General features: G+C 42.7%; 1 protein-coding gene across 8 annotated transcripts in view; it reads left to right on the top strand.

Annotated features, from left to right (window-relative positions):
• SULF1 (sulfatase 1) overlaps positions 1 to 22717 on the top strand; it is a 169424-nt gene that overhangs the window by 134067 nt on the left and 12640 nt on the right. For 7 of the 8 annotated variants that reach the window (XM_066378919.1, XM_066378922.1, XM_066378918.1 and 4 more), the window contains 10 exons: positions 99 to 228; positions 11830 to 12046; positions 13722 to 13974; positions 15255 to 15351; positions 15804 to 15898; positions 16251 to 16316; positions 17260 to 17432; positions 19650 to 19792; positions 19887 to 20010; positions 21714 to 21747. In XM_066378919.1, the coding sequence (XP_066235016.1) occupies positions 99 to 228; positions 11830 to 12046; positions 13722 to 13974; positions 15255 to 15351; positions 15804 to 15898; positions 16251 to 16316; positions 17260 to 17432; positions 19650 to 19792; positions 19887 to 20010; positions 21714 to 21747 (1332 nt within the window). The remainder of the gene's footprint in view (positions 1 to 98; positions 229 to 11829; positions 12047 to 13721; positions 13975 to 15254; positions 15352 to 15803; positions 15899 to 16250; positions 16317 to 17259; positions 17433 to 19649; positions 19793 to 19886; positions 20011 to 21713; positions 21748 to 22717) is intronic. The other variant, XM_066378925.1, reaches the window with a different exon arrangement.

Below are 22717 nucleotides of genomic sequence, written 5' to 3'. Positions count from 1 at the left end.
ATGTGGAGTCTTGTGACAGGGAAGAAAGAACAGGCAGGTCACAGGGGAGGTAATTCAGATCACTTCTCACATCAGAAGCTTTTCCTTTTCTGTCAAAGGAAATTTCTACGTAAAAAAGAAGAATCCAACAAGAACATCCAACAGTCAAATCACTTGCCCAAGTATGAGAGGGTCAAAGAGCTGTGCCAGCAGGCCAGGTACCAGACCGCCTGTGAACAGCCTGGCCAGGTGAGTCACACAGCTTCTCTTCACCACCACACATGTGCACCTCTGTTTGTAATTTAGAGATTTTCAAAATATATTGTACATTTACATATAAGTAAGCTTTTCATAATAGTCATGGAGTGCTCATAGTGACATCTCTCCCCTGAGTGAGAATTGTCCAACTGGTCCAAGCTTGGCCTCCTCATCACTGCTTGGGCTTCCTCCAGTTAAAGAACATGGTGCTCTCAGAGAGAGTTCTAGATATCCCTCTAATTAGCCAACACCAGTTCAAGATACCAGACACATGAAATGAAAACCCCCTCCCTGGGGCTCTTCTTAACTGGTCATGAAGAGAGATTTGAAAGGCTGCTTAGTCAAGTTCATGGGTAGATACTGAGCCCCAAAAGATATGATGGGGTCTTCTTACCCTGGGCTAAAGTCAGACGTCATCTAACTCAGAAAGGAGAACAGACTCTGTGACCGAGGTTGGAAGTGACAGGGGAAACCATATTCTGTTTGTTCATTGTTTCTACTTCTGCTCAGAAAATTTCTGACCTCGAATATTTCATTAGAATGAACCTCCTTAATTAATAAAAATAATAGTATAGAATTCAGGGCTACCCAGAACACCAACTATGATCATTAAGAGCTAAAAAAAAAAAAAAAAAAAAATACCAGGTGATGAATTAACACAGACTTGTTTTTGAGAACGTATGTACACAAACTATTTTAAGCACTCTTAAATGAAATCTCTACTAGCTCAAAGAAATGCTATTTAGGATGGAGGAACTGAATTTCTGCCTAAGTCATTGCAGCTTAAGCTAAAATTGGAGGAGAGAAAAATAACATTTATTAAGCATTTGTCATATGCGTACATGGGGTTTATATGCATCAATTCAATCTTCACGTTTGTCAAGTGAGGTAGACATTGTCATCACCATTTTAACAATGGACAGCTGGTTGAGTGGCAGAGGTGGAATCCAAATGAAGGTCCGATTCAAAAACTCAGACCACTTGCTGCCTTCCTAGGTAAGTTACTTTAAAGAGGTAAAGAGAAGTTCAAATATTCTGTAAATCTCTTTTCAAAAAACTTGTCTGACCTCTCACTATCCACACAATTAGCCCACACCAGTTCAAGATATCAGGCACATGAAATGAATAGCCCCGTTATTATTAAAATGGCCTCACTCACTGTATTCTCTTTATATGGTATACAGCTTATTGAAGAGACACTCACAATACACAGCTTGATCCTCCTGCTCTCTGTATTTCCTCGTGCCTTTTGTACACAGGGATTCCTTTGAAATAGAAAAGGGTGAGGTGGGAGGCTTGTTGAAGGAAGGGATAACACCGGCCTTCACGGCATTCTAGTAAGTCTTAATTTTCAAGTGTTTAGCGGAGAAGCTTAGACCTATTCATTATATTTTAATTTGAAGTCTTCAAATCCTTCTTATGGAAGCCCTAAGTATTATTATGACTAAAACCTCAGAATCGTTTAGTTAGCTCTGGAATGATTTCTGAGCGCCAGCCTCAATAGGCCAATTTACTTCTATTCAGTAGCTGGAAATGTTTGGTATTAAATATATCTCATGCAAATGGGTGATCTTGTTACTATTTTAGCCCTCCAAGCGGTGCACATTATTTCCATTTGAGAATAAGGTGCTCTGCCTACCTTTCAGTATACAGTTTTGGAAACCTCTCTGTAAGGGTTGTGCTGAAATTTGAATATATATTCTAACAGACAAGTGGAGCATAAACTCCATTATGATACTTTGGCGTAAGTTCTTTACATGTGTGCTGAATGCTAACTATGATAAAAACTTCACTTTGCTCTTTAATATTTTTCTGAACTTGTTTTGCCTCCTTGAAATGCTTTAATGTCTGGCCCCCTGAAATGTTCCTCTGCTGCTTTACTTCTGGGTTAAGCAGTTTGAAATTAGATTCCATCACATGAATATATGAGGACTTTAGCAGTGATATCTTTTAGAAGAGCGTGAAGTCACATAACAAGGAATTCAACTATGCTTCCGATGGTGATTTCTTTAAGAGTCTGAGAATGTCAAGAAAACGTTGAGCCTCTTCAAGGCAATTATTGAATCTGTAGGTCAACCCTGACATAGCTTAGGTGGGTTCTATGGAATCTGTATATTTTGGCCTTTTTTTGCTCTGTCTGGCTACTTTGGTGACTATCTTTTTACTTACAATATCACTGATTTTCAAAAAAGAAAGAAAAGTGTCCAGAATAATGAGATTGCATTGTTCAGGATCAAGGTGACAGTTAAGGCTAGAACTGACTTGCTTGGAATCTCTTCTCTTGACACTGATTTTACACCTGGGCTGTAACCTATGTCTCTTCCTTTAACCAAGGGTAACTGCCTTCATTCAAAGGCAACACAATCTTTTCTTCAGTTTGACCTTCCATGAGATGTAGAGGGAATATCAGCACAATTAGCCCCATTCTCTTCACTCCTAAGCCCCAAGGAGATAGTGTATGCCCCCCCCCCATGCCTCAATGACTGGTCTCCTAAGAATGTGTGGTAGGATCAGTGTGAATGCATGAAGTCAAGTAAATTTTAAAAAGACAAATTGGAATCACAAGGGTTGGGTTAGAATATTGGCATCCACTACTTTTTATTGGTGCGTTCTAAGACCAGACACTTCATTTCTCCCGAGTCTCAGATTTTCTATCTCTAACATGAAGAAAATCAATGTCTGTCTTACGAGGATACAGTGATATCAGCTATGTAGAAGGCTGGACAAACTACAAAGCAGCATGCAAATGTTGGGTGGTGGTTTTGGGCCGGGCCGTCTTACCTGCTGTCTCCATTCCTAGGAAGCCAGCAGGGACTGAAAATGGGCTGGAATCCCAGACAATTGGCACCCCTTCTCCACCGTGTGAACAGAGCAACCAGCAGGGACTAAATAAGACAGCGTGGACATATGTGTGCACCTTACCAGTGCAAAACTGGGTGTGATTTCCGATCACTCACTCTCTCAGCTGGACTGACAGCCCTAGCACATTTATGTACAGACACACTACACACACGCACACACACTCATGTGCGAATCTCAACTTCTGTCTGAAAAGATTTTGGTTTGACAGAGAACATCGACCAGCGATGTTCAATTCTGGCTGCATGTCAGAATTACCTGGAGAGCTTTTAAAATTATTGATGCACAGCCTCTCCCCAGACCAATCAGATTACACTGTTGGGAGGTGAGGCCAAGGCATCAGTAATTTTTAATCAGGTTAAGAACCATAGGCCTCGAATAAGAGAACGCCAGAGGTGGCAGAGATCTTAGAAATCTTCTAGCTGAATGATTTCATTTTCCTCATATGTACATTTGAAGTCAGAAGACTTAAGTGACCAACCCAAAGTCGGAACCTATACCTCTTCATTTCATGTTTTATCTTTTCTTTTCCCCAAGAGCATGCAAAAATGTAAGGGAGTAGATGTTGCCTTTGAAATTATAAATGGTATTTGCCTGGCTAAAGCCATGGGTTCAGGACCTACTCAGCATCTAAGGCAGTGATTCCTAACCATGACTGCCCGATAGAATCACAAGTCACCTTTGGAAATGCTGTTCAAGTCGTCCTTCAGACAAGTTCCATCAGAACCTCTGGGGAGAGGTCCAGGCATCGGCGGGGCTTGCAAGCTCCTGAGTCAGTTCTGTGAGCAGCCAAGATTGACAATCATTCATGGAGAATGGGCATCATTTTCCCTTTTTCTCCAAGTCAGGGGTCCCCAAACTATGGCCCACGGGCCGCATGCAGCCCCCTGAGGCCATTTATCTGGCCCCCCACCGCACTTCCAGAAGGGGCACCTCTTTCATTGGTGGTCAGTGAGAGGAGCACAGGATGCAGATGCAAAGTGTGGCGTCGCTCGCATACAGTACTACTTCCGGTGACGCAGGACACACGCATCATGACTCCGGAAGTGTGTCATATCACTTGTTACGGCTAGCAGTGACAAATATGAAACCGGACATTGACCATCTCATTAGCCAAAAGCAGGCCCATAGTTCCCGTTGAAATACTGGTCAGTTTGTTGATTTAAATTTACTTGTTCTTTATTTTAAATATTGTATTTGTTCCCGTTTTGGTTTTTTACTTTAAAATAAGATATGTGCAGTGTGCATAGGGATTTGTTCATAGCTTTTTTCATAGTCCGGTCCTCCAACGATATGAGGGGCAGTGAACTGGCCCCCTGTGTAAAAAGTTTGGGGACCCCTGCTCCAAGCTATAGATAATGACTCCTTAGTTAGGAGTTACATAAAAAGAAATGTATTCAATTCTGAAGTACGTTTTATGTCTGTTCTGTTGTTTAAGGGAAAAATTGTTTTAGTTTTCATAAGCAAATGCCATGCCCTTTTGTGGAGCTGTTGAATTCCAACATCTTTACAACATAGTTTGCTTTTCTGCCCTTGTACCAATATAAAATCAGTGATTTGCAAAATCCTAAAAGGATTGCAGCATCAAGCAAAGGAATCAAGAAATGTAGCTTGTTGAGTGTAAACTGGTTTAGCTCGAGGATTTACGTTCTCACCCCCAAATTATTCCTCAGACCTTTTGTGACCAGCTGCAGAGCAGAAATAAAAAGACATTTACCAGTGAGATCTGACTAGAATTGTTAGTTTGTCAGAAATGGATAGTCTGTTTCCAGAAACTCACTGGGCCCTGGTTGGAATCACAGTGTGGCTCCCAGACATTTCCCCGGGTTCTCCTGAATGCAGAGGATATGGCCAGGAGGGCTGAGCCCCAGAGCCACCCTTTGGCTGAACCCTTGTCTGCACAGGGACCCGGTGTGGACAGCTCAGCCTATAAACCTTACCACCTCTCCTCAACCTGCATGGGATAGTCAGATGTTTACTTAGAAGTTTCGGCTTCTGTGCATTTTACAAAATACAAACCGCAGAATTAAATGTCAAACCATATTTAATGACATTCTCGACAAGTCAGAGACAAATGTAAGGACAGACTCTACTATACTTAACTATGCCATGTGGCCCCGCCCTGTTTAATTTATGCTACTGTATCTTGTCTCCCACAGCTCCCTAACACAGCCCGCTTTGGTCAGGTTTCTCTCCTCCCTGTCTCTTACATATAACTTTCTTATCTGCCTGCAAGTGGTTGCCTCTGCCTTCTCAAACGCTGTCCCCGCAGGGTGCTCCTGATGCTTCATGCTCTGTCCCAAACTTCTCTCTTTTTTAATTGTGTTCTGGTCAAGATGTCTTAAGATTGCATCTCCTATCCACTGCTTTCTTGTTGTGACAAAGGCAAGCTAATTAACCTAACTTTACCTCAGTTTCTTTATCTGTAAAATGGGCATAATAATAGTACCCACCTCAGAGGGCTGCTGCAAAGGTTAAGGATGTTAAATATATTAAGCGTCTGGAACGGTACCTGGCGTATAGCAAGCACTCCACCAATGCTGTCTATTGATTATTGGCCAAGGTCAATTCACCAATTTTATTTTATTTTATTTTTCCCTAAACTGTAGAAACCATTCCCAAACTGACTTTTACAAATAATTATCCAGATGAAAATATAGAGGAGAAAATATATGCTCTTTCTTCTGTTTCTCCCTTCTTTCTACTTTTTCTCCCCCATTCCTCTTACCCCATCTCAAAGGCAATAGGAGAAAAATCTCCTTGGCACGAGTAACTCTCTCATATTTGTGGGGGGAAAATTGACAATGGCTTGAGCTAAGTATTAGTTTGAACAAGGACATTTATATGGTCCTCTTACATTCTCTAGTGTGGAGATAAAAATTCTAAACACATGTCCACGTACAGGTAACTGCTTCATATGCTGGTGGTCCTAGCCTGGAGGCGAATCGGCTATCAGAATATTGCTGTGTGATTGTTACTTTTCAGAGAACAGGAGTTTACCTGCATTATGACTAAATTCACATAATAGGACTTACAACAGTGAATAAACATTTTGCATGTGTATGTGTATGTGTGTGTGTGAAATTCAGCTTTCATTAGTGTACCATAAAAAAATTTATTGCCAAATATTTTGTTTCTTACTCATGAAAATGGGCATAAGTTGGTATAAATAAGAGTACAGAAAATTCTTAAGCAAGCTGAGAAATATATACAATTCAAAATGTAGAAACTATAATAATTACCTAATGGTCACTCGGGAAAGGAAACTAACCAGAGTTCTATCACCACCTAATATTGTGCATGGACCATGTATACCTGAATACTACTCTGTAAAATAGACATTATGTTCACTTTAAATATAAAAAGACAAAAACTCAGATGGGAAAGTAACTTGACCAAAGTCACAGAGCTCAAAAGGTGACAAGTATAAGTTCAAACTGAGATCTCAATGATTCAAAGCCCGAGTCTCCCTGCTACATAATAATTACTATATTATACACAGTTTACACCCAAGAAACATTAACTTCCCCGTTTTTAAAGGTTGATTACAATAGACCTGCTCTGGATTCACACAGGGCATCTTTTCTTCAGAACTCCAAAAGCACTCAATTTATTATTGTGACATATCCTGGAGGCCAGGAGGAGCAAGTATGATTTTACCAGATGTGGAGTCTAAAAGAACAAAGAGATTCTGCAATTTGCTCAGGGCCATAAAGTTAGCAGTGAAAGAAAATTAAAATTGAGGTCTTTGGCTCCCTAACCTAATACTTATCTCCATTAAAAATGGCTGACTCTCATCAAATTGACATTTAGGTCAGACTCTTTGAGTAATAAACTCTGTGACTATGTGACTGCATGTGTGTGTGTGTGTGTGTGTTTGATAATCATGGCAATAATAATAGCAGCTCCTGTGTTGAGTACCTACCATGTGCTGAGTTCTTCCGGTATGTTACCTCTAATGCTTATGACCCTGTGAAAGTTTAGATCATGTAGCTGACTTACTCAAGGTTATATAGCAATGTGACAAAACTGATGTTCTAATCCAGTCTTTTCTAGCTTGAAAGTCCATATATTTTCCCACTAAGCCACCTCAATAAGGATATGAAATGTCATTCTCAAGTCCTGTACACAATGTAGATGATAGTCACTACTACAGGAAATGATATTCCTACTCCAGTAAATGAATAATGGCTGCCCATGAGGTTGTTGTGAAGATTAAATGAATACATTTGTATAAAGTGCCCTAGACCAGTACCTGGCAGCAGATAAAGAGCTCAGTAGCTAATGATAATGATGGTGCTGATGATGGCGTTAAATTGCATTATTTGAAAGCCATTTGACATATTTCTCTTTAGTATTCCACCAAACTAGCTGCACACAGAAATCCTTGTACCAAAATAGTCAGCCTTCTCTTCCTCATCAGGTGTTATGTATATACCTACAGGCATATGTAATCAATCAAAAACACTAAGACATAATTAGTGAATGGAATGAGTTAACATCAGGACACAATTCGAAGATATGAGACATGGTCTTAGCCCTAATCCCAAGTTCCAGTGTAGTTGAAAAGTAATAATAATTCAAGAAATTATTGAAATAGTTTAATCTATTTCAATAGATTAAAGTAATAACCTAAAGTAATAATAATTCAAGAAATTATTGAAATAGTTTAATCTAGGCCTGACCTATGGTGGCGCAGTGGATAAAGCATCGACCTGGAGCACCTCGGTCGCCAGTTAGAGGCCCTGGGCTTGCCTGGTCAAGGCACATACGAGAGTGGATGCTTCCTGCTCCTTCCCCTTCTCTCTCTCTTCCCTCTAAAATAAATGAATAACATCTTTAAAATAAACAAACAAACAAGCAAATAAATAAATAGTTTGATCTAGCTCCTTACTCACAGTAGGTGTGCAAACCTAGGAATGTGTGCTAGATGGCTAAGTCCAAGAAGCAGAAGGAGTGAGAAGTCAGAGAAGCTGTTGACAGTCCTGTTCGGCAATGAACTGATTTATTGATAAGCATCAAAGATGTAGATAAAAGTGAGACAGTGTGACATCTGTCTGCAAGGGCACTCATTTAACAAAGGCTGTTTCTGAGGCTGCTTCTCAGTCCCATCAGCAAGTGCCTCACCCGAGTTCCTGCCTCCACCTGATTGCAGAAATTCTTGGGCAGTGCAAAATCCATTCATTAGTTTGACCATCTGAATGGCGTGCGGCCTGAGTTTCAGAGCAATTCTTTTAAAAACCCTCTTTCTTCACCACCCTCTATAAACACACTAAGTGAGATGACCATTTTAGCTGCAGCTATTTCAAGGCTTTATTGCTCAGCCATAAAAATTGTCATGATATCAAACACTTAAAATGACTGTGGCAAATGTGTGGCAATTACATTTCATTAAAATTCCTGGTATGCTTGCCACTGACAAGATTTTCAAAGCCTCTAGCTAATTGTCTCATAAGGTCTAGTATTCATTCAAAGGGCACATGGTATGGAAAGTAATTGGCATCTTTGTTCATGGTTCTTGCTTGATATAAGAATGTGGGTAGGTCTTTGTATATTATGGAGTATGTGGGTATAGGTGGGTGTGCATGTTTATATGCATACATGTGTATATACATGCGTATTTGATTTTGCATATACATTATCACGCGTGGTTAAATTCAGCTCCTTGGGAAGGAAACAAACCTTCCTTTCCTCTCTGTCCCACAGGAAGTCAGCAGGAATTTGGCTGATGGAAACATGCAGGTTGTATTCCAAACAGGCTAAGTCACTAAGGATTCTGCCTATGCTTTTGTGTCCTACAGGCATCTTCTTGTGCCCTCAGCTCTTCCAGGCCAAAAAATTTTTAAAAAGGCAGAATTTTTTTATTGCATTGTAGTTATCAAAAGGGAAGGTCTTCACCATAGATGTGTGTGTGTTAAAAATTAGTATTTGTGCTAAAGTTGATATAAATTGGGACCATGAGGCCATTATTTTTCAAGAATAAAGTTAGTGATGTTTTTCTGTCTGATAGGAAATGAAGCCTTCCATAAGCTCCCGCTTGGCAGGAATTATGAGCCCACTGACCACATCTTCTGCTGCCATCAGCATTAAGTAGTCAACTCCGAAGTTTTGAATACCAGAGTTAGAGATTCCCCAAGTGGACAATATGTCTGAAACCATTTGGATTTAAGACCTATAGACAAGCACTCAAGCACCATTGATTCCTAAGTTTTATGGAGCTATAAAAGGTTATCACTTATCTTGATGACTTTTGTCACCAGCAAGAATTCTACATGGCATATGATTATTTCTTAATGGAGTTGTATGTGAGTTTCTGAGAATGTTTCCTGGCCCCCACAAACTAACTGGGCATGTCTGGGGAGTGTTGCAAACCCAGGCCTAGGCATCTCTGGTCTCCACTTGAAATGGCAGAACCATGGAAAGGCACAGGCAGTTTTCGGCTAAGAGTGTATGAAGGCTCAATCCTATCACTTGTCAACAAACTGTGGAGAAAGAGTGAGGAGTATGGGTTACTCTTAGTTTATCCAGAATAGAGGACCTGGCCATCTTCACCTGCTAAACTGGAGTCGTTTTTTTCCCCTGGTTACATCCATACATTTCTAGACACAGATTCCTATCACATGCACACCCAACAATACATACACTGCTCTCAAAGACTCATCCATCTGACCTACTTAGACCTAGAGAGATCCCTTCTGCCCTCCTCATGGAAACCATCTGCAAAGAGGTCCAGTGACCAATTTTGTGAGTCTGAACCAGCAGCTCTTAACCTGAACTACACATTAAAATCACCAGGGAGCTTTTGAAAATCTACGGCAGAGCTAAGTGGGAGAACCATTGATTTCACACAACTAAATGTGCCCAGTCAAGTTGACTTCACACTTTGAAGTTTTTGTCTATTTGCTTTTAGTTAAATCATCTCTAACTTAGTTCATCCTTAGACTATTCTTGTTTGCATTGTTTTTTCACGGCTTTGTAAATGGGTAGGTAATTGCCTTGTCTTTTGAGCTCCTGCCTCTCAGGATGAAGATGCAGAACATCCCAGACATTCTGTTCAAGCCACAAAAGAAGGTTGTAACCTAATGTGACTTGAAGTAATCAAATTCAGTAGCACCAGGAGTGTATGAGGGGCTAAGGCAAAACCACAGAATTAGTCCTCTGTGTCTGGGGCTTGGGAACAATATAGTAGAAACTCAAAGGCAGCTGATATCATTGAACCCTCACTGAAGGCAGATGACTACAGCAAGAGAAGACAAACCATGTCTCTGAACCTTGCTCCATTGAGAATGGTTGACACCATTTTATATACAAGTGAATGTTATTTCTCTGCTGACCAAGCCATCTGGGACCTTTAACCAAACTTTGCTTTAGGACACTTTGAAATAAAAAAAAAAGTTACCTAAAGTATGGTACTGATACAAGGGCTATGTGAGATTATTTTATGGAGTGCATGAAAGAACATCTTTTAACTAATAATTTTGTATTTGTTTTAATATATGTGAAAATATATAACTAGCACAACAAACACATAATTTTACAATTATCATTCCTTTGGCCACAACTTATAAACGTGTCTATTTAAAGGAAAGTATCAATAAATAATCACACATAGGTGATACTCATATATGGAAGGGAGAAAAGGCAGAAGTTTGACAATACCACAGTATAGCATTCTGTATCAACAGGGGTCAACTTCAAATTAAGGTTAATATTCTTTCTGCTTCCCCAATGAACATTTTAAGGAGAGAGAAAGGGGAAAAGAAAAAGAAAAAAAGAAAGTAAATAGGTCTTTCAGATATAGAGGATCCTATGAAATGACCCCCAGATGAAGCATTATTACTTCATTCGGATTGATTCTCAAGAAACAGGGGGACACTGAGTTACACAGAGCTAAGCTGCAAGTATCTGCAGTCTTTTTTTTTAAAGCTTTTGCATAGATTTTTTTTTTCCAATTACTGTTATACTCAATATTACTTTGTATGAGTTTCAGGTGTACAGCCTAGTGGCTAGACAAGCATATGTTGACAAAGTGATCTCCTGGTATTTCCAGTCCCCACCTGGCTCCATGCCTAGTTATCACGATGTTATTGACTATGCTTCCTATGCTGTACTTTAACATCTGCAGCAGTCTTGAAGGAAGACAAACTAGAAAACCAAGTGTCCGCTCCCCGTGTGTGTCTCCTGGGAAGGTGGACGATGTCCCTTTAGGAGCAGCTCGTTTTGTTGCAAGATAAGAAAAGGCACAAAGGAGAAAACCGGCCGTGTCTGGGCTGTGCCAAAGCTGGCGCGCCCTGGGATGGACTCAGATTGGACCCGTCTCTGTCTTCCTCCCGCGGCTCTCCTCTCGCTTGCATTAGAAATTCAGGGGCAGAGAACAAAGCCGCCACGTTTGTTTTTCCAGAGAAAGAGGGGTCTGGGGAAAACAGCCCTCCAGCTGTGCTCTGGGGCTTGGTGAATGAAGGGCTTTTACGTGTTTCATTCAAGACTGTTTAGTCTGGATGCTAAGCATTTATAGATCAATTTTTGGCTCTGGTGTCATGGAGGCAGTTCTGATTTCCAATGATTTAGTTGTCGTCTGTATTTGCCGGCAGTGAAAGAGGACCGGGGGCCGGCTTCTTGCGGGGCCCCTTAAAAGCTTGCCTTTCTTCACGCGCTCTCATTACTGAGGTTGCCAGGGCTTCTGAAAACCAAAGCAGCAGTCCTTAATAAGAAACACCTGGTTGGCTTTTGCAGAAGTGGCAGTGCATCGAGGACACGTCGGGCAAGCTCCGGATTCACAAGTGTAAAGGGTCTGGGGACCTGCTCGCCGTCCGGCAGAGCACGCGGAACCTCTACTCGCGGGGCTTCCACGACAAGGACAGAGAGTGCAACTGCGGAGAGTCTGGCTACCGTGCCAGCAGGAGCCAGAGGAAGAGTCAAAGGCAGTTCCTGAGGAACCAGGGGACACCGAGTATGGCACAGGCGGGGACCACCGCAGCGGGTGGAGGCCTTGGGGGTGAACCCTACAGAGGAAAGGCTTGCGCCACCTACATTTTAAATATTAGCAGTGCATCGCGGGGCCAAAAGCAAATGATCGTTCTGTTTAAAGTACGAAAGCTAAGATAATTTGAATTTTTGCTTTGTGGGCATTTTCACTTCATCATAGAATACAAATATATTCAGTAAAAGCACAAGACACAAAACACACACACAAGAGCTATCAAAGAGTAAAGGGTATATAGTTCAGGTCAGTTTTATTCTACGGTTATGCGGATATCCTGATCTATCTGCCTTGAGTTGCTTTAAAAACAATAAGAAAATAAACTCAAGGTTTCAGTGCTTGTGCATTTAACTAATAAGAAAGGCATAAATACTATTTAAACTAAGTGAAACAATGACTTGATGCTTCTCTCTCTCTACACATCCCCCCCCTCTCAAATCAATGGAAATAATAAAACAAACAAAATAACACATCATTCATTTTTAAAAGATATATCTGTTTTAGGTCTCTCTCTCTCTCTCTCTCTATATATATATGTATATTATATATATATATTATATATATATATAATATATATATATAATATATATATATTTAATTCCTCTCTTTGGCACAAATTAATTGAACTCAGTGTGAAAATCAAGATCACTGCCTAGTATTTTCTTTATAAAAAGTCTTATCAGACCCCTGTGAGATTTCTATTATTAGATACAATAGATATGAAAACTCAGACTGCTACCTGCTATTAAAGAATGGGAGTATAATGCCATCTAGTGGCCCAGTATGAACAGTGACTCATTTCTGTGGTCATTCCTTTCTATAGTGGTTTGGAAATAACCAAGATATATTGAATTCAATTCTGTGTCCAAAATTAGGAAATCAAATCATTCACTAGAACAGTGGATGCCCTTAAAACAGATTTTTTTTTATCCTGGATTCCACAGATGAACTTTAGAGAATCATGAATCCCTAATATTTTATCCAAAATGTTGAGTATATTCTTATATGCACATTTTTCTAGATGTCCATAACTTCCAACAAATTCCCAAAGGAGTCCATAACCCAAATGTCTGAGAACATTTAATTTGGGTGATTTTTGTTTTCTCCCTGGGAGAAAATGCCAGGTTTAATAATTCACACGAAGATATCAAATGGAAAACCCCCAAGGGACAGGGACCCCTGACAACTCTCTTTAAACAGAAACTGACCACCGTGTTCCGCTGAGAGGTAGGAGCAGTCTCCTCTCTCCCAGGAAGCTGAAAAAATGATAGTCATCATTATTAGTACCATAATGGGAACTATAGTTTTAGTCAAACTGCCTTAGCAGTCCACATTGAAAACTCACTGTAGAAATTCACAGCCCGCCATGAGTGGAAAGGATCTTAGCGATCCCCCATACCTACCCCCTCACTGGAGGGATCAAGGGCCTGAGGCCCAGAGAAGCATGGTGACCATCACAACCCGCCGTGGCCCAGTGGCAGAAAGGCCAGAGCCCAGACCTACCAGCAGGACTAAGTGGGCTGTTCACACCAGCGTGCTGCCTGTCTCTGTGCTGTTTTCCCCTTTCCATTGAGCCAGGTGATCGTGGTCTTCTCTTCTCAAGTTCATCTGGACACCGTAGTAATGTATCTTCCCTTGTTTCCAGAGTATAAGCCCAGGTTTGTCCATACACGGCAGACACGTTCCCTGTCGGTCGAGTTTGAAGGTGAAATATATGACATAAACCTGGAAGAAGAAGAACTGCAGGTGTTGCAGCCAAGAAACATTGCCAAGCGTCATGACGAAGGCCACCGGGGGCCAGGAGGTCGCCAAGCTGCCGTCGGTGGCAACAGGGACACCGTGCTGGTCAACAGTGGCAATGCTGTGAGCCTGCCCGCCACCGTCCGAGTGACCCACAAGTAGGATGGCTTTATGTGTTCACGAGAGTTGAGTTCAGAGTCATCCCCGCATATTACCACTATTTGATCCTTTTACAAAAAGTTATGCCACTCAGCAATATGATGTCCGAGGACTGCCTACAAAACAATCGGGGTTAAAGGAGCAACAAGGAGCCCAAACTATCATAGATTTGGACATGTGCTTTGGGTTCAGTTTCACTTTAAGGCAGAACAGCTGGGAATTTAGCCAGACTGATTCTGTCACATTTTGACTTAGCAAACTTGGATCTGTGCTATTAGCCGTTACTTTTGTGGACATCTGGAAAATGGGGAGACCATTGCCCGGACTGATTGGCGGCTCTTCAGACCACGTGGTCCCTGTGGCTCAGAGCAGTTGCAGTCACAGCCTCAGGAATGAAAGAGCGATCAAGGGAGAGCTGTGGGTCCTAGAGAAGCTCCCAGAGAGATGGTGTAGCTTGGGAATGGGTGTGAGATGCCCAACACCTCATCTGTCCAGACCTGAAGGGCACAAAGGGCCTTGGGATCACAGAGACAGGGAGGGAGGTGGTCCCCACAGTTTTACTGTGCTAGCTTGGTTCTTCAGGTCCTTCTCAGATTGACTTACGCTCCTGACAGAGAAATAATTTTTTTCTGAGTGGATAAGCAAAATCTTTGTTTTGTTTTTTATTTCATCACATTGGTGAGGGGGGATACTATGAGCTCGCCAAGATGCTTACCTCTGGGACTGGTCTCCAGGTGCCTATTGTTGCTATAGTTATATGCTTCGAGATTTAGGCCAGGATTTGTTTCTTTTACATTGATTGACCTCACATCCCACCAGCTCTCTATCCCTGGGGCTGCCTCTCTGCTTCAGACATAATGGGGTACTTCAGGGAGGCTCTTTGTAATGAGAAGAATGGGATAAAGAACCCCCTTCTAAATGTATTTCGTCAAACAAGTCATCTTCGTTAATAACTGTGAAAACCTCATTTTTTTTTTTATGATATGATGGGACTTTCAAAACTGGAGGTTTGGGGTATTATCTTTTCCTGGGGGCATGAATATTGAATGATTCCTCAAAAAGTGACCTTGGTGGTGATCGCTTTCTGACACCATCCTCTGCCCACACCAGCAGCCAATAGACGTTACCACTTACCATGGTCTATGGCCCAACTATAACTGGTATCCAAATGGAGGATTTAGAGGACAATTAAGTTCCCCTTGCTATTTCTGATGTGTGTGGGGTTTTTTTAATATTAGACTACAAACTTATTTCTAATGTTTTTTGTTTGTTTCCGCAGGTGCTTTATTCTTTCAAATGATACCATCCATTGTGAGAGAGAACTGTATCAGTCAGCCAGAGCGTGGAAGGACCACAAGGCATACATTGATAAAGAGGTGAGCTCCGGCTGTGTGATTGAAAGGAATATTCCAGACGCAAGCTCGGCTGACCAGCCCTACTGCTGGGACATACTGTGTGCACACTTCTTTTCTTATGGTTATGTGAAAAATAGAGAGGAGCAAGGTGTTTCTCATTCCCCAGTGATACAGTGGTGGTCCTGACCAAAAACAGTGGAGTGCGAGAAAATAACGGGGACCGACTCAGTGACCTTTTAAAATCCTATGAAACAATGATTCAGTCATAAAAGAGACATCTGTTAATGTTTGCGATAGGACATCAATTGGAATACAGAGGGAGATAGATTCTATGCTCAGTTAGCTCCCAAATTAATTATCCTCCCAGACGGATGGCTATAATTATGAAACACGGAAAATAAGGTGAAAGGAGAGGTACTCGGCACAGAACATCCTGGGACATTTTCTTGTTGAATTATGTACGTGTTTTTTAGATTGAAGCTCTGCAAGATAAAATTAAGAATTTAAGAGAAGTGAGAGGGCACCTGAAGAGGAGGAAGCCCGAGGAGTGTGTCTGCAGCAAACAGAGGTGAGTGTGGATGGCCCACGACCTGCTTTCCAAGCTCATTTTTTTTACACAGGCTACGTTGATTAGCATTAGGCTTATTTCTCTCTTTTGCCAATGGAAAGCCTAATAAAAAGAATTCATCATCACGTATTTGTAATGACCTACATTATTTAGGTCAAATTAAATATGTCATAAACCTGAGCAGACAGTAAAACAAACAAACAAAAAATGTAAAGAAAAACATTAAAAGTCCCATTAAGCTAAGATGGTTACAACCAAATAAATGTCTTCTATTTTGATTTCCTTTTATAAAGTAAGCTGTTTAACAAATGCATAATTACGAAGACTCGCTTTTTCATCTTCTTGCCTGTAGCTATTACAATAAAGAGAAAGGTGTAAAAAAGCAAGAGAAGTTGAAGAGTCATCTCCACCCATTCAAGTAAGTAACTCTGTTTCCCACATTTGCTGGAGTGAAAGACTGTCCATGAGGCTCTTCGGAAAGGCTGCGGGCACTCCTGAGTTCCAAGTGAACCTGCCTGGAGGAAAGTAGATGCAGCTGGGAAGACACATAGCTCCAGAAGTTGAAAGCAAGCCCACACCTGGCCAAGGGAGCATGGCGATGCCATGGGCTCCTTTTATTTGGGGAGAGGGTGGGCATGAGGAGTTCTGCCCTAATTCTGTGTGTGCTCTGGCCGACCTCTGCCTGGTAACTGGATTTTCCTCTGCGCAGGCTGGCTCTCTATGCACGGTGACTGGGAGATGGCCTCCCCAGCTCAGGCTGGTGTGCTCTATAGAGCAGCCAGCCATCATGCAGAATTCTGAAAGTCGGAAAAAATATACTTATTTTTAAAATAATATTAAAATCTGTAAGGGAAAGGGATTTAATATTTGGGTCTCAACAAAAAGCAAGCCCTCCTGGTAAAAACCAAGATAATAAAAGACAACAGTTCTTCCTGAACCTATATTGTCAAATCTATCAAAGAACTTTAGAAACCTCCTAATACAAGCTATCCAATGCAACCGTTGACATCGTGGCTGACAGGTACTGAGGCACCAGGAGGTTAAGCCATTAATCCAAAGAGGTAGCTAGCAGCATCTGCCGATTCACTTTGGCATCTATCTCAGTCGATGTTCACATGTAGATAAGGAAGAAAGTGTTGGTGCTATCAAAGCTCAGTAGAATTCTACAAGAGCCGTCACAGTGAGTTTGTCCTCACTGCTCCTGATTTTATTTGAGGGCCTATGTGTAAAATAAAGGCCAACTATTATTGTGTATCTGTTATAGTGTATCTAAGTATTTGTGCTAGGATCGTAGCAATAATCCTATTTTTAATTAAGAAGATGCTTTCTGGCCATTAAAATAATCCCTTCCACTGGAATAGGGAAGCCGCCCAAGAAGTGGACAGCAAGCTGCAGCTCTTCAAGGAGAACCGGCGGCGGAAGAAAGAGAGGAAGGAGAAGAAGCGCCAGAGGAAGGGGGAGGAGTGCAGCCTCCCGGGCCTGACCTGCTTCACGCACGACAACGACCACTGGCAGACAGCCCCCTTCTGGAACCGTGAGTCCCCGCTCTTTCTAAAGTCTGCACACGGCCACCACAGGGGGGCGCCACCACAGGGGGGCTCCACCACCACGCGAGGGCGCCACTGCTCCTGCGGCAGTGACTCAGAGGACTCTAGAATCATCCAGGAGAAGAGCATCATATTATTTTCTGTACAGGCAACTAGAAGCATTTTGCCAAAAATTACTTTTATCTTTAAAAAATTTTTTGGTATGTTGTTTGAAAATGCCAAGCTGACCCTGGGTTTTGTTCTGATATTCCACACAGTGCTCAGCTTCTGATGGAGCTCCCACCTGGGAAGACTGCTCTGTTAACTAAACAGCTAACTAATATGGATGAACCCATTTGCCCCAAACACGTGTCATTTTGCTCTATGTCAAGTGCATACTCTAAATGTGGTAGAAGGAAACGAAAGCTCCTTAAATGCAGGGACCGTATCCTACTGAGTCTCAGTCCCCTAGCACTGTGTTTGCAGAGCATCAGGGACCTCACAAAAGATCTGGTTTTGCATTGCAAGGCTGAGGACACGGAATAATCACAGTCGTACACTTTTAAAACTGATGCTTACATGTGCTGTAGTGGTCTGGGTCACAGAGAGATGCCACCCGCATTCCTGTGGGGTGTTATCTAACTGAAGCTTTCCCCTCCTGTGGAGTAGCTGCCACACTGCCCGGGCCAGTGTTTCTCAAACTGGGATTCGGAGGTGCCCAGGGGTCCCAGACTGTTCTCAGGGGATCGAGGGCCAATCTCTGAGAATTTTTATTTTCTCTTTCCGTGTTAATGCTTCTTATTTTAGTGCCCATGTTTGCAGTAAAGACAACAGTCTCATGAACGCATAGCATTTAACTTTTAACGTGCTTCCTCAAAGCAAGGTGGGGGATCCCTGACGTCATTCAGATGGGGGTCTACTCTCCACCAGGCCTGGGCTGAGCCCTGCGGACACAACAATGAACAAGACACACCTCATTCTCCGTCCTCAAGATACTTAAAATTAGGGGGAGGGGAAGGCGAGATGTCATAAAAAGAAAGTCAGTGAAATAAAATAATTACAAGAGGCAGTGATGCTATAAGGAAACAGTGAACAGTTATTAAAAGGGACCATTATAAGAAGGTGGGGGTGATGGGCCATTCTGAAAAGCTGAAATTTAAGCTGAAACAAAAGGATCCAGAGAAGCAATCTGTGTGAAAGGGGGTGGGTGGTGGGGGGCACGAAAGGCAGAGGACTAGCTGGATCAGGGCCCTGAGGAAGTAATGCATTCGTCGTGTCTGACTGGCAAGCCCCTTTAAAGATGAAGCATTGAGAGACTCATAACTCCCCCGGGTGGTGCCTCAGACTTTTGTCAGCTTCTCCTCACCTGAGCTGAGACCACCCTGCCCAGGACACCACCGTTTCTCACCTCAGCCACTGCAGAACCCCCTGTTTGTCTCCCAGGCTTCTCTCTCGCTATTGCCAGTCTATGCTCACATCTTTTAATGACATCCTGTTTTTCTTAGAATAAAGAGCAAAATCCTTACTGTGTCTAACAAAGCCCTGTGTCCACATTCCTGTCCTCCTCTCCTGTTCTTCCATTTCCTACCACACTCACCTACCTCAGCCACTTGGCTTTTCTTTCTCCCTCAGCATTCTAAGCTCTCTCGCACCTCAGGGACTTTGCACATGCTATTTCCTCTCCCTAAAAGGCTTTTGACCCTTCACCCATTGCAACCTTTCTACCTAGGGTTTAACTGTGATGTCATTTCCTACAGAGACCTTCCCTGTGCCCCAGATGATGTTAAACCCCTTTTCTACACTCTGTCAGCCTATTTTCTTTCCATAGAACTTATTACATTTGTAATTACATGGCTTGTGTTTTTTTAGATTTTTGCTTTTGTTTTTGCTTAACATTTGTCTCCCGTACTAGACTCTGAGTTTCTCAAGATGAGAGACCAGACCATGTCTATGAAATGCTGTACCCTCAACACAAAGGCGATGCTCAATAAATGTTAGGTGAAGAAACAAATTAGCAAATTGCCTGGCCCCAGATTGAATCAATTCATGTCTCACAGCAAATCTGTAGCGGGGCCTGGGGGAATATAATTATTTTTGGCGTCTGCTCGCAGAGTACTTTCAAGAAACAAAATGCGAATCTTAAAGCATAAAGAGAAGGCAACTTTGAAATGGCTGGCCTGCTTTGGTTTCTTCATTCTTTTCATTTTGTTCTTTGTCGCCAACAGTGGGGTCTTTCTGTGCTTGCACGAGCTCTAACAACAACACCTACTGGTGCCTGCGTACAGTCAACGAGACGCATAATTTTCTTTTCTGCGAGTTCGCCACTGGCTTTTTGGAGTATTTTGATATGAACACAGATCCTTATCAGGTAAGTCGGTATGTTTTCGGTCTAGGAAGGTTGTTGAAAATAGAGTGACGAGAGCCCACGCTTAACTGTGTCATCCCGACCTCTCCCTCTGCAGCTCACAAACACGGTGCACACAGTGGAGCGGGGCATATTGAATCAGCTGCACATCCAACTGATGGAACTCCGCAGCTGCCAGGGGTACAAGCAGTGCAACCCGAGGCCCAAGGGCCTGGAAGTGGGTGAGGAGAAAAGTGTGTTTCCTCTATGATGTAGAAAATTCTTTGTGTTGTCGAGTTGCCTGCTTTTGAAACATATATATGCATAGAAACATACACTTCAGGGGAAACTATCCAGGCAATTTCAAACCCAATTTCCTCTCCAAATTTAGTGCTGAGTGCACTAATGAAATTTAACACACCGAAAGATTTGGTGAGTGCTTTATTCCAATCTCTCCCACATGACTTCTCTTAGTAAACCTCAGTTCCAGTTAGAAGTGTCCATTGGAAGAGGGGATGAAAGTATTGGGGGTTTATTTGTCATTGCTGTCAGCAGTCATAAGATAGGTGAACCAGGATAGCCTATGTTTGTAATAGAATTTGGATGGCAATCCAAAGTGCCCTATTTCTGCTTATCACCATGTCAAATTCCCCAGTTGGACCCATGCCCATGATTTGTGTGTGTATGTGGGCATTTTCCATCTGAAATGAGAGATATTTGAGCCATTCCTTGTCTTAGGATCTAAAAGTATAAGAGTGCTTGTACAGAATCAAGCAGATGTTTCCCCCCGGCCTGCAGTGTTAAACTAATTTATTGCTCCTTTGGCTCACAGGATGCATCTTATCTGTCCCATAGCTAATGAGGATACTTATCTTCTCATAGTTCCAGCATCGGCATAGCATGCCCACCCCACAGGGTGCAGAGCTGGACACATAGGCGGTGTGTAGCCATTTGCAGGAACTCGGTTGTACAGCTGAGTTTCTCAGCGTCCTTAGCAGTCTGTGTTTCTGTGAGTCCCGCACTGAGATACAAGTTGGCAGTTCCCTGAGTCATGTGACTTGAAAGGGTGGGGGCTGGGAGCACCCTAAAATGACCAACATCACCTGTCATTGCCACCATGGTAGAGTACTAACGACTTCCAAGCTGTGAGAATCCCATAAGAAATTATAAATCCTGTGAGACCTCTCATCTCAGCTGTCAACACTCTTAAGCTAGCACCATAGTCCTTAGTGACATGAGCTGTCAGCCGGAAGAGGCCAGTCCTGATATGCAAACTAGGTCTTTTGGTCACTGACCCCACTCCACTCAAATCTCTTCAGATATCCTGCTTATCTGTGGACCTTTTCCTCCAATCTTGCTGAAAAGGGGGGGAAAGGCGCACAAAGACCTGGAAACTAAACCAACTCTTAGAGGCACAGGAAATATTACACCCAGCGATTTCTCCCCCAAAGAGCACCGCACTCTTATTGGTGATGACATAACAACTCTACTTAGTGAAACCTGACCAGTGTGTTCACGGTGAAGTGACTCACCAGGTGGGGCCGGCTATTGCTGTTCGACTTCGTGTGTCGTCTTCTCCACTCTCCAGACGGTTCCTAAGGGAGATGATTATTGGCCTTTTTTCCAAGTGTTTTGTCCAAAAATAACAAAAATGTAACTTTCACTCAGACTTCTGGCAGCACTTTCTTAGTGCTTTTACATGGCTTCTCCTCCTTGCTCAACCCCACCCATTTTTCATGTGAAAACTCTTGTATGTTTTATCTTAAACCTTTTTATTTATAGCTGTCGTTTCTCATTTTGAAACTGTCTAACAGAAAAGCTCTGTTGGACTCCAGCACTGTCTGTATTTAACGCAGTATGTTTCTTTCTAGGATTTAGATGTAGCAAATGGTTTTATCAGCCCTAACTTGCTAACATAAATTACTCTTGTATTTTCCTCTATCAGGAAGTAAAGATGGAGGAAGCTATGACCTACACAGGTATTCACGCTTTTTTATTCTCCCTGGCAGCTTCTTTCCCAATAATTGCATGATCCGGCCATTTCAACTAATTTCTGTTTCTTACCACATTGCACAGAGCATAGCAGGGTGCATGCCCGTCCTAACAGCACTCGCCACCATCTCCTGTCACTGGCTCCAGAGCTGTCGTTTTGCTTTTAAATCGGCTCACTGTCACCATGAGACGTCTCTGAGCATTTACTCATGCCATGCTTGTCTGCTTGTTGAATGATGCTTGTAAGAATGGAATGATGGGGGGGGGGGGACGGAGGACCCTAGGGAGCCCTGGGGAGAGGCGGAGAGAACAATGCAGCCGGTGGTGCTTACCCGTTGATTTGCTGGAGGGGCTTCATGGGAACTGGTTAGAGATTTCTATGAACTAGAATGTCAAAAGCACAAGAAGAGTGATGGGAATTGTAAGCGTTGGAGGAAACAGGAGAGGTTCCTTGTTAGCAGTTAGTTCTTCACGGACTTTGCTGGTGGGAAGTGGCTGCGACATGATTCAGGAGGCTCCGCAGGTGGCAGTGGAGACTGAGGAGGCGGTGCTGACGTTGGGGGCGGGGTGTCAGGAGCAAGATGGGCAGAAAGGTATCAACGCAGCACAGAGGCGATGCCTGGCACACAGAAACTTCATCAACAGGTCACAGCCCAGTTTGCTTACCCCCCTCCCACCCCATCACCCCTCCTACCGCATCGTGCTCCAGAGTAGGGACCCAGATGCCTGGTGGCCATTCACTTGGTCACCCGGCTCCCTCAGCCCTTGCCCATTTTCCACTCGAAGCACAGACCTCAGGTGGGTTGGTCAGAAATGTGCTGTGTCGGGCAAGAGAGCCTGTCCTTGCCATCTCAGTTGCAGCGAAACCGAAGCACAATGTGTCGACACCCTAGGTAATGAATCCGCTTGGGAGAAAAACTTTCATTAAAGGCACGTGGACTTCACTGGGGCCAACCA

The sequence above is a fragment of the Saccopteryx leptura genome, chromosome 3, assembly GCF_036850995.1.
Source record: "Saccopteryx leptura isolate mSacLep1 chromosome 3, mSacLep1_pri_phased_curated, whole genome shotgun sequence".
Lineage (NCBI taxonomy): Eukaryota > Metazoa > Chordata > Mammalia > Chiroptera > Emballonuridae > Saccopteryx > Saccopteryx leptura.
The sequence above is the reverse complement of the archived record's forward strand: the minus strand, read 5'-3'. Positions and strand labels throughout refer to the sequence as shown.